Below are 13,343 nucleotides of genomic sequence, written 5' to 3'. Positions count from 1 at the left end.
AATGTTAGAGGTTAATTTGAACAACCTTTAACAGACTAGATATTTTCGACTATGGAACTACTCAGTTTAGTGTCTTTGAATTAGCTACTTCGTTGTTGTTGTTACTGCTGTTAATATTGTTGTTGTTGTTGCTGTTGTTTATCACCTTTTCCTTTGTGGGTTGACTCTGCCCATTCCTTGTCTCTCTTATTCTTTTTTTTATTGACAGTTGATTTTCTGAGGATGTGGCAAAATTATGTTCTCTATACAGGATTGCTAGTTGCTTCCTTTTGTTATACTGCTTTCCACCGCGTTTTCTCATTGGCTTTGGTGGTGTTTTCGGTACTGGTGCTGCTTCAGTTTTCCGTTGCCTCGCCATGTACTGTTCAATAGTTAGAGGTTTCGGGCCAACTGTTTTATCAATTGGTATATATTTAGGGGCTTCAACAGGAAGACCGTCTATTTTCTGAGGGATATATTCTTCAACCTCATCGAAAATGTTTACAAATGTTTGCCAAACCTGGGAAATGTTTCTCGACTCCTCCAGCAGAGACATACAAAATTAATGTATGTTGCTTATGTATTTGATAAAAACGGATAAGTTGTTGTAAAATTAAGAAAGGATAAATAAAGAAAAATATCCTAATCGTACTTTGGGAAGATGGCTAGACTTCGATTAAGTTTGATTGGTCAGGATCGCCATATAATAATAATAATTTTATATATTGGCAGGAATGCCTTGTAATAATATAAATTTATTATAATTATTTTTTTTTTTAAAGTCCTGGTTTGGTTCAGGATAATTTATCAGATTTTATTCGATATTATTTGTTTCTTATTTTTCAAATTAAGCAGGAAGAAATTTGCTCATTAGTAGGCATCCGAGAATGTCGAGACAAAAAATAAATGTGAGATTTTTGGTTTAAGATTTTCGAGCTCAGTTTCAAATTTGAATTTTATTAATCATTTTCCAAACTATTTATACAAAATATTTTACTATAATTTACAATTATCTTTCCTAATAATTTTAATTGCAGCAACACTAAAAAAGGTTGACCTACATCAATGGTTACAAAATATTATGACACATTCAAGTGTGTCATATCGACATGTGCAGAATAGTAGTACAGAAAAGAAAAGTGTCAAATAGCAATTGCATACTTGCTATGACCAAACATTCTACTTGCATTGTAGTGGTTCTTTCGTGTGCGATCGCATTACATATCACATTAGTTAGATATGGGTTGCTATAAAATAATTTGTGCATAAGCACTTTTTAAAATAAAATAAAATAATTAATTGTTTGTCTACATTTGAATTTAATGTTGCGCTGCACACAACAAAAAGAATAAACAAATAAAAGAAAAATAGCGCCAACTCAACTAGCTTATAAACAAAAAATCTGAACTAAATCTGAGTAATAAAATATTCCTGTATAAGACAATTGTTAAGCCAATTTGGACTTATGGAATCCAAATTAGGGGAACATCAAAAAATCCTACAGAAAGATGATACAAATGCAGCAGTCAAAATACTTCGCCAAATTAAAAACGCACCATGGTGCATGCCCAATAACAACATACACAAGGACCTCGGAATAGCAATTATAGACGAAGAAATAAAACTTTTTAGCCGAAAGCATCAATCAACAATTTCTGCACATGAAAATAATGAAATTACCTTACTTAACTTATGAAAACTCGAAGACTCAAGAGATTTGGATTTTGTTTAGAATAATAAAATTTTTCTCCATCACATTCAAACTATAAAATATATGTACAAACAACAAAGGAAATAAAAAGCAGATTATTAATTAAGATTATAAATTAAATGTTTGTGCAGAGTTCACATGTGTTGTGTTGGGTTGAGCTCTATAAGCTTATCTAATTATTTATTGTTGTAAAAATAATCTCAATTGAATCTTTTATAATGTATGAAAATTTAAAAATACATCAGTTTTTCGCTGGTTTTTATCGAGATCGGTTCGTTATTTTAATTTCTCGTCAATATTTTATACTAAAACTTTAATTTAAATTTATTAAATAATAATTTGATTGATCAAGGAAAAGCGTTTGACCATACATGCTATATAATTATGAAAACAAATTAAAAAACTGCTGTTTTACATGTTGTGCAATTTAGAAAAGAATCTCACTTTCGGCAAGTCATCATCAAAGTTTTTTTTTCATTTAATTGTTCTTGTGATGTCTTAGTTGATCAAGACACAGTTGATTTTCTTAGTTAACCATAATCCAGTCAGCAACTAATTTTTTATTTGTAGAGTAAGTTCAAGTACTCAATCTACAGCTTTTAAGATCTGAATTTAAGATCTAAATAAATGAGTACTTTGTAAGCAGTAGCAGGTAACATACCAAAAAATCTCAATTGATCAAAGCAGGGTTGGCACCAATATTGTTAAGAAACAATTAGTATCAGCATCCCTACAATTGACTAAACTGTTGGTACGGGTTTTATATAAACATTTACGGGTCTTATATAAATAATTAAACAATTTCGGTCCAGCGCATAATTCTCAAAGTTGGGACATTCTACCCTGGAAACAGCTCAGAGCTGTTTCGATGAATAGTATTCCACAACGCCCCCGCTCCAAAGTGTTGCTTCCTACGGAGCTCACCTCACCCGAGCAAATTCTCTCCCTTTTAAGGGCAAGCAACACCGACCTCCCCACCCATGACTGGAAGGTCGCGAAGATCAGTGACCCCAAGGGCGACTTCATCAAAGAAGTCGTAGTTCTCAACGAACAAACTCTCGCCCCTCTTCAAGCCCGAAATGGTCCAATATGGTTTCGGGTCGGTCAACCTCCGCACATATAAAAGCGACTCTTATGTCACTAGACAACATTCTTCTGGGGTGGCATCTTCGGAATCGGTCCGATACAGGTATGGCACTTTCCCGGGAGACCTCACCGATTTCGGATGAGGCTAAACTGAGTAGTTCCATAGTCGAAAATATCTAGTCTGTTAAAGGTTGTTCAAATTAACCTCTAACATTCCAAAACTGCTTCGGCCGCCCTCACCCTCCGCCTAACCGAAAAAGGAGAGGATATTATGCTAATCCCAGAACCTTAGATTGTAAACAATCGGACTGAATTCAAACGGATAACGTTTTGTATTCAGTCCGATTGTTTACAATCTAAGGTTCTGGGATTAGCATAATGTCCTCTCCTTTTTCGGTTAGGCGGAGGGTGAGGGCGGCCGAAGCAGTTTTGGAATGTTAGAGGTTAATTTGAACAACCTTTAACAGACTAGATATTTTCGACTATGGAACTACTCAGTTTAGCCTCATCCGAAATCGGTGAGGTCTCCCGGGAAAGTGCCATACCTGTATCGGACCGATTCCGAAGATGCCACCCCAGAAGAATGTTGTCTAGTGACATAAGAGTCGCTTTTATATGTGCGGAGGTTGACCGACCCGAAACCATATTGGACCATTTCGGGCTTGAAGAGGGGCGAGAGTTTGTTCGTTGAGAACTACGACTTCTTTGATGAAGTCGCCCTTGGGGTCACTGATCTTCGCGACCTTCCAGTCATGGGTGGGGAGGTCGGTGTTGCTTGCCCTTAAAAGGGAGAGAATTTGCTCGGGTGAGGTGAGCTCCGTAGGAAGCAACACTTTGGAGCGGGGGCGTTGTGGAATACTATTCATCGAAACAGCTCTGAGCTGTTTCCAGGGTAGAATGTCCCAACTTTGAGAATTATGCGCTGGACCGAAATTGTTTAATTATTTATATAAGACCCGTAAATGTTTATATAAAACCCGTACCAACAGTTTAGTCAATTGTAGGGATGCTGATACTAATTGTTTCTTAACAATATTGGTGCCAACCCTGCTTTGATCAATTGAGATTTTTTGGTATGTTACCTGCTACTGCTTACAAAGTACTCATTTATTTAGATCTTAAATTCAGATCTTAAAAGCTGTAGATTGAGTACTTGAACTTACTCTACAAATAAAAAATTAGTTGCTGACTGGATTATGGTTAACTAAGAAAATCAACTGTGTCTTGATCAACTAAGACATCACAAGAACAATTAAATGAAAAAAAAACTTTGATGATGACTTGCCGAAAGTGAGATTCTTTTCTAAATTGCACAACATGTAAAACAGCAGTTTTTTAATTTGTTTTCATAATTATATAGCATGTATGGTCAAACGCTTTTCCTTGATCAATCAAATTATTATTTAATAAATTTAAATTAAAGTTTTAGTATAAAATATTGACGAGAAATTAAAATAACGAACCGATCTCGATAAAAACCAGCGAAAAACTGATGTATTTTTAAATTTTCATACATTATAAAAGATTCAATTGAGATTATTTTTACAACAATAAATAATTAGATAAGCTTATAGAGCTCAACCCAACACAACACATGTGAACTCTGCACAAACATTTAATTTATAATCTTAATTAATAATCTGCTTTTTATTTCCTTTGTTGTTTGTACATATATTTTATAGTTTGAATGTGATGGAGAAAAATTTTATTATTCTAAACAAAATCCAAATCTCTTGAGTCTTCGAGTTTTCATAAGTTAAGTAAGGTAATTTCATTATTTTCATGTGCAGAAATTGTTGATTGATGCTTTCGGCTAAAAAGTTTTATTTCTTCGTCTATAATTGCTATTCCGAGGTCCTTGTGTATGTTGTTATTGGGCATGCACCATGGTGCGTTTTTAATTTGGCGAAGTATTTTGACTGCTGCATTTGTATCATCTTTCTGTAGGATTTTTTGATGTTCCCCTAATTTGGATTCCATAAGTCCAAATTGGCTTAACAATTGTCTTATACAGGAATATTTTATTACTCAGATTTAGTTCAGATTTTTTGTTTATAAGCTAGTTGAGTTGGCGCTATTTTTCTTTTATTTGTTTATTCTTTTTGTTGTGTGCAGCGCAACATTAAATTCAAATGTAGACAAACAATTAATTATTTTATTTTATTTTAAAAAGTGCTTATGCACAAATTATTTTATAGCAACCCATATCTAACTAATGTGATATGTAATGCGATCGCACACGAAAGAACCACTACAATGCAAGTAGAATGTTTGGTCATAGCAAGTATGCAATTGCTATTTGACACTTTTCTTTTCTGTACTACTATTCTGCACATGTCGATATGACACACTTGAATGTGTCATAATATTTTGTAACCATTGATGTAGGTCAACCTTTTTTAGTGTTGCTGCAATTAAAATTATTAGGAAAGATAATTGTAAATTATAGTAAAATATTTTGTATAAATAGTTTGGAAAATGATTAATAAAATTCAAATTTGAAACTGAGCTCGAAAATCTTAAACCAAAAATCTCACATTTATTTTTTGTCTCGACATTCTCGGATGCCTACTAATGAGCAAATTTCTTCCTGCTTAATTTGAAAAATAAGAAACAAATAATATCGAATAAAATCTGATAAATTATCCTGAACCAAACCAGGACTTTAAAAAAAAAAATAATTATAATAAATTTATATTATTACAAGGCATTCCTGCCAATATATAAAATTATTATTATTATATGGCGATCCTGACCAATCAAACTTAATCGAAGTCTAGCCATCTTCCCAAAGTACGATTAGGATATTTTTCTTTATTTATCCTTTCTTAATTTTACAACAACTTATCCGTTTTTATCAAATACATAAGCAACATACATTAATTTTGTATGTCTCTGCTGGAGGAGTCGAGAAACATTTCCCAGGTTTGGCAAACATTTTTAAACATTTTCGATGAGGTTGAAGAATATATCCCTCAGAAAATAGACGGTCTTCCTGTTGAAGCCCCTAAATATATACCAATTGATAAAACAGTTGGCCCGAAACCTCTAACTATTGAACAGTACAAGGCGAGGCAACGGAAAACTGAAGCAGCACCAGTACCGAAAACACCACCAAAGCCAATGAGAAAACGCGGTGGAAAGCAGTATAACAAAAGGAAGCAACTAGCAATCCTGTATAGAGAACATAATTTTGCCACATCCTCAGAAAATCAACTGTCAATAAAAAAAAGAATAAGAGAGACAAGGAATGGGCAGAGTCAACCCACAAAGGAAAAGGTGATAAACAACAGCAACAACAACAACAATATTAACAGCAGTAACAACAACAACGAAGTAGCTAATTCAAAGAAACTATTGTATTTTATATGTATTCCATTGTTATTTTTAGTATTGTCCAAAATAAATAATCACTACAAGAAATACGTTAAAAGACATATTATTTTAAGCAATAACATGGTTTAATATGAGCAAAAAAAAAATTTACCTCTAATAAAAGATTCTGACTTAGAAGCTTATAAACAAACATACTATATGCTTAAACTTAAAAAATAATGTAGAAAGATATCTCAAACAAAAAGCAGACATGGTTAATTTTGATATTTCGACAGCTTCAAAAATAATACCCCAATTCAATGGTCAAGAACAATCACTATTTACTTTTCTTGGGATGATAGAATTTTATCATTATACCCTTAAAGAAGGAACCGAGAAAGAATCCCTGATTAAGTGTGTCCTAGCGACAAGGATAACTGAAAAAGTTAAAAACAGAATTTTGACTGTTCAGAATCCATCTACACTCATATCGTTAAAACAAGTATTAAATAACGCATACAAACCAAAGAAAAATACAGCACATATTCAAGGGGAACTTTCAAGGTTATACCAAGGCAATATGAGCATAAACTCATATGCTTCCAAAACAGAATCCCTGATAGCAACTCTAAATGACATTCAAATAACTGTACGTGGACAACAGAACAGAGCACTTATATTATCCATAAATAATGAAACTGGACTGAATACATTTAAAAATTGCTTATCAAAAATAGCACCTCAACCAACAAAATTGGGATGCAATTAAAATACCGTCAAGCTTAGATAATCCACAACAACACAGTGTGATGCATTATCGTGCACAGATTAATCAAAACACAAGACGGCAAAATAATTAACAATTTTACCAGTATAGAAACAGTTATAGAAATAGTTAAAACAGGAAACAAAGGAATGCAAGGAATCAAAGGAATGGAATGAATCAAAGCAATGGAAGTAGTCAACAAACTAGTTCATTTAGAACTAAACAGCCTCAAAGCCACAACAACCAATACCGTGCTTATCCGCAATTTAATAATTACCAACGATCAAATAATTATAGACAACAGAATAATAGAGGAACAGACACAAGAAATAATAAGATACGTGTCATGACCCCGGTACCAACAAAGAAACTACAGAATTGGCTTCGCGGGATAAAAAATGATAATAAATAATCAATACCCAATTATATTATACTACAGACTTAAGATAAAATTAAAATTAAAATTCTTGTTAGATATTGGCGTAGATGTGTCTATATGTAATAAACATTATACAAATGATGAAGACATTGTAGGGGAACAACTATGTGAACTCACAGGAATAACTGACAATCCAGTTACAATATTAGGTACTACAAATTTAAATTTTAAAATATTAAACGATTAAAATATTTCTAATGAAAAAAAAAGCATTTAAAAATTTTCAAACTCGGATTTAGAAATAATATTGTATTGGTTGTAGCATAATGTTGACAGTGTACTGTTGCTGCTGTAAGCATCTGATGTCTTCATAGGGGATTGTAGCCTTAATTCGAAGATTTTACCAAGACTACCAAGATTACTGTTGCACGGAAACGAAGTTGTGTTTATGCACGCAGTCTAGATCGATCGTCAATAAGCCTGAACCTTTTAGATTTAGGGGTATTCAGGCAACTGATTCGTTGCTTTGTAGTTGATTACAACAAAAATTTACACACAAAAATGAAACTAAGCAGTGAATCAACTATTTCGGTGATTCTCAGATTAGTACAAATTTGATTAATAGTGCTGCCAGTCCCAAGTGTCGTAATAATAACTTAAAATGAACTTTTGTATAGAAATTTGTTAGCTGTCTCTCTCAGCTGTTTGAATTGTGTGTAAACAATTTTGCAAACACAAGTATGCTTCACTTTTGCTGTTGAAGCGAGTGCTGCCATGGCACTTACACACAACAAACTAATCAAATTCCACATTTTGGGTCGTTCAAGCAACTGATTAACATCAAAATGCTAAATTTTTTTTATATGAAGTTTTTGAATCAACTAAACAACGAATCAGTTGCCTGAATACCCCTAATACCTTTAAGACATTTCAATATAATCTCGAATAACAAACTCAAGCATTCCAATGAACGTTGAAAGAAACTCAAAAATTTACTTAAATTAGATAATCAAGACAGTATTGCATGCAAATCTATAGAAGAAATTTGCAAGAATTTTCAAGATATGTTTCATATTGAAGGAGACAAATTAACTATTAATAATTTCTACAAACAACATTTACAAACAATTGATAACTCACCCATTTATATAAAAAATTACAGGCTTCCATAATCTCAACAACAGGAAATAAACGATCAAGTACAAGATTTATTAAAAATAAATATTATTGAATGATAATCCACAAGTGCATATAACTCTGCACTTTTAGTTGTACCAAAACAGAGTACTAATGATAAAAAACAATGGAGACTTATAGTAGACTGCAGGCAGCTCAATAAAAAATTAGTTAGTGATAAATTTCCACTTACACAATTAGAAGACGTACTAGACAGGATAGGAAGAGCTAAATACTTTTCAACATGGGATATTACAAGTTCATTCCATTAAATATAATTAGAAAAAGATTCCAGATCATTAACACCATTTTCCACTAGTAACGATCATTATCAGTTCTGTTTGATCAAAACGTTGGAATCAACTATTTGCAAGTACTGAACACTTTAATCCAGTACTTATGTTGATTCTATCAAACAAGAAAACCACTGAGTACTTGAACCCAGAAATTTCGACGATTATCCTAATTATCCTAATCACTGAACACTTATGGTAAATCCAGTGATAAGATGCTTATGTGACGTAAATTTAGCACTTGAACTAAATTTACAAAGCTAATAGAATAAAGAAGGGAATCAATAACGAATGTGGCTTCGCATCAATTAAATTGTCAAAAATTCAATTGTGCTTTTTATTTAAAAATTAATTATCAATTACGACAAATAAATTAACTAAAATAACTTTGACCATGCATGCCAAACAAAGAACTTGTTACAAACTGCAAGAGTGCATTTTCTTGCAGACGAAATTTGACGTGTTTTGGACATTAGATTAGATTAGATTATGCTGGCAGGCCATAAAGGCCACGCGTAGAGCACTAGGGTCCATTGCGATACCAGATCAGAGTCTTGTTTTAGCGATTGTAAGCATCACTTAAGATGCGCGTTTCATTAGCAAAATTTATTAAGATTCCAACAGAAACCTCAGGTATGTACTCCAGTCCTGCAAAACTGAAAGCTCCCAAGTATTTTTGTCGAGTTCTCGAGAGAGCCGGACAATTACACATCAGATGCTCTAGAGTTTCCTTTGCATCCGGCTCATTGCATTTTCTGCAAGCATCGTTGTGAATTAGGTTTAGTTTTCGGGCATGTGATGCAACCAAACAGTGACCTGTCAACACACCAATTAATGTTCTACAGTTCCTTCGGTTTAACGATATAACATTCTTGGTGTATTTTTCTTCATATATGTGCCTACACATAATTCTAGCTGTTCTACAGGTGGTTAAGTTCCGCCACCTTTCCTTTGCTCTCCTTATCATGTGCTCGTCCAGAAGTTTATGTATTTGTTTCAGAGGTCTAAGTACTTCGCTCGTTTGTACCTCTGAAAGTTTTTCACCATTTTTAGCAATAGCATCAACTGTCTCATTTCCCTCTATGCCTTTATGACCAGGAATCCAGTACATACAAAGTCTGCGGTTGCAGGCTAGTCTTGTTATAGCTTCCTTGCATTCTAGAACATTTTTGGATGATGACCAGTAAGATTTGATCGCCTTAATGGCTGCTTGGCTATCCACATAGAAATTTATGCAGTAGTTTCTGGTTTCATCCCTATACACAAGCTCCGCCGCTTTCTTAACAGCAAACACTTCTGCTTGGAATACACTGCAGTAGTTGGGAAGTTTAAACGGCATTCTTGTGCTCAATTCCGCACAATATATGCCAGCTCCTACTCCCACTTCCATCTTTGAACCGTCTGTGAAAACATTTATGGTGTTGCATTTTGGCACCATGCCTTTTTTCCATCCTTCGTTTTCGATCACAGTTTTTATTGTTGCTCCGGGGTACATGATCGGAATCATATAATCCGAATCAAGAGTGGTGTTCTGATTTACAACGTTATGCCCGAAAGATCTTCGAGTAAGTTGCCCAGTAATGCGTAGCCGTTCGGCTGTTTTTGCCGCCATATTCTCTATCAATTGGGGGTAAGTTTAGTATAGTTTCTAGAGCTGCCGTCGGAGTTGTTCTTATTGCACCGGTGATGCACATCGCCGAGTGTCTTTGGACCTTTTCCAGGGGTTTTATATATGTTTTCTTTTTCACAACTGTCCACCAAACTAATATACCGTAAAGTAATATAGGTCTAACTATAGCCGTGTAGCACCAGTACATAAGACCGGGTGAGAGACCCCATGTACTTCCCTTTTACATGCGTATAAAGCATTTGTTGCCTTCTTTACCCGTTCTTCTACATTAGGCTTCCACGCCAGTTTGCTATCCACAATTACTCCAAGGTATTTCGTTTGAGTTTTCAGTGGCAGAAGAGTTCCGTTCAAGTTAGGTGGCGTCCATGCTGTGACCTTGTACTTTCTTGTGAAAAGTATTGTGTCAGTTTTTTCTGCGTTTACGCTTAAGCCAGCGTCAGTCGCCCAGTTGTAAATTGATTTGAGAGCGTCGCTCATTAACGCACTTAGAGTAGATAGGCATCTTCCCGTTATAACTACTGCGATGTCGTCCGCATATGCAATTAGTTTCGGAGCTTTACCATCAAATTGTTTAAGAATTTTATTGATTACCAGTAACCAGAGAAGGGGTGAGAGAACGCCTCCCTGCGGGGTTCCTCTACATGTTTCCCTAGCTAGAGTTGTATCGTTCCATTCTGCCCTTATCTGTCTGCAGCTTAAAAGGCTTGCAATCCATTGATATGTGACTGAGTCTATACCAACATCATCTAAGCTATTTAAAATAGCTTGCGTTGATACATTATTGAAAGCACCCGCAATATCCAGAAAAACTCCTAGAGCGTATTCTTTGTATTCTAAGGCCTTTTCAATATTAGAGACAAGTGTATGGAGAGCAGTCTCCGTGGATCTGCCCTTAGTATAAGCGTGTTGTGCTCTTGACAGAATTTCAGGAGCTAATTGGTCTCCTACATGTGCTGCTAGTATTTTTTCAAAAATTTTGAGAATAAAAGAGGTAAGACTAATTGGCCTATAATCTCTAGAGTAGAGGTGACCATTTTTTCCTGCTTTCGGAATAAAAATGACTCTTGCCACTCGCCAGTTTACGGGTACGTAATTATGGTTCAGGCATCCTCTAAAGATATTTATCAGCCATGTTTTTATTAGGTCCGAAGCCTTTTGTATCATAGCTGGATAAATACCATCAAGTCCAGGAGATTTGTATGAAGCGAATGATTTGATTGCCCATTCCAGCCTCACGTGAGTAACAATATTTTTTCCTGCGGAGCCTACTATATTCCTGACCGGTTCGGTATTGCTCACAATTGCACAGCCAGGAAAGTGAGTGTTAGTAAGATCTACAAGTGATTCAGTGTTAGTTTTTGTCCATTCGCCATTTTCCTTCCTGACAAGGTTAGGCATAGTTGGGTGTTTGGATAGTAGTTTTCTAAGCCTAGCTACCTCCACCGTCTTTTCTATACCTGCGCAAAAATCCTTCCAGGAGTTTCTTTTCGCATTTCGAATGTCTTTTTTGTATTGCTTAAGAATATCTCTGTACTCTTCCCAGATGACTTCACTTTCTGCTAGCTGAGCCAGCTTGAAGATTTCGCGAACGTAGCGTCTTTTTGATCCCAATTCCTTATTCCACTAAGGAGGTTGAGATCTACGTTTAGTACGCATTGGCGGGCACGCGATATGGTACGCTATAGTTAGGACATTGCATTGACAAAGTTATTTTTTACAATAAAATATATTTCAAACAAATTATTAAGACAAACAAATTATTTTAAACAATATAAACAATTATTACAAGCAAATTAATACAAACAAATAAATTTATACAATTCATAACATTTAACATTCTCCCCAGCGTTAAACGACCGTTCAACAATATAAACCTCTAGTTGTCAGGCAGTCAGTCCGACTATATGTCAACGACGAATTCTCGTGACTGTCGACGTGGCATGGGTGCAGGTGTCGTGCGGGTGGCTTCTTTATCGGATGGAGCTTCAATTGGGTTTACCGGTTTTTTCTGCAATTTCTTCTTCATCATGATAATGATTAATGTCACACTTATAACGAGTGCTGCGTAAGCTATGGTGAAGCTGTGGTACTTTTGTGACTGAAATTGATTTGGAAGATCATTTATCTGGAAAGACTGCAAAACCTTCTGCAATACTGTGAGCTCTTTCAGCTGTTGATCGTATTGGTTGTAGCATAATGTTGACAGTGTACTGTTGCTGCTGTAAGCATCTGATGTCTTCATAGGGGATTGTAGCCTTAATTCGAAGATTTTACCAAGACTACTGTATGAATATCTTGACGTGCTTGCAATTATTTGTTGTCCTTGCACGGAAACGAAGTTATTTTTAAGCACGCAGTCTGGATCGATCGTCAATAAGCCTGAACCTTTTATATTTAGTGGTATGATTTCCTTATTACATACTGCAGTTGCTCGTGAAGATGTTGATGTCGCATAAATCCATTGATTTTTGTGATTCAAGGGAATCCAAGTCAGAGTGTTGACAGTGTGTTTCAACCGACAGTTTGGTGTTGTGTTGTTGTTTAATAGGTTGATTTCACACGCACATGCTTCGGAACCAACATTGTATCGTATGCGGATGTTGGCACAAAGAAATTCCCCGACCTTTATGGTCTCACAAAGACTTAAATCGGATTTCATAAGAGGAAAATATTGATCATTATGCATATTAAAAGCCAAAATAGAACTGCATGAGTCAATTACCGCCATGGAGTCATTTAACCAGTTTGGGATTGGAATTAGCTGAAACAATTTAAATCGTTCATGTTCAATCAAAGGTAGTGTTATACTAAAAACTGCATGTTACTGTGTGATTCCACCTTTAACCTTTATTAGTCTGTAAAGGGATATCAGCTCATCTTCTGGCATCGGTAATTCTAATGATGGCGATAAATAAAGTTTGATTTGATTGACTTCCTTTTATAATTGTGTTGGTGTCAATAACAACGGATTTACTTTTCCATGATGAGTATCAGTTAGAGTATCTATA

The 13,343-nt window shown here is 34.9% G+C and overlaps 1 protein-coding gene across 1 annotated transcript; it reads right to left on the bottom strand.

The window, feature by feature from the left end:
- Nucleotides 1-12,235: 12,235 nt before the first annotated feature.
- LOC119665988 lies at nt 12,236-13,063 on the bottom strand. Its single transcript, XM_038075249.1, has one exon. It carries the CDS (start codon nt 13,061-13,063, stop codon nt 12,236-12,238), a length of 828 nt encoding a protein of 275 aa, XP_037931177.1.
- Nucleotides 13,064-13,343: the final 280 nt, after the last annotated feature.

This window comes from Teleopsis dalmanni, chromosome 1 (assembly GCF_002237135.1).
Source record: "Teleopsis dalmanni isolate 2A chromosome 1, ASM223713v2, whole genome shotgun sequence".
Lineage (NCBI taxonomy): Eukaryota > Metazoa > Arthropoda > Insecta > Diptera > Diopsidae > Teleopsis > Teleopsis dalmanni.
Note: the sequence above shows the minus strand (reverse complement) of the source record. Positions and strands in the feature narration are given on the sequence as shown.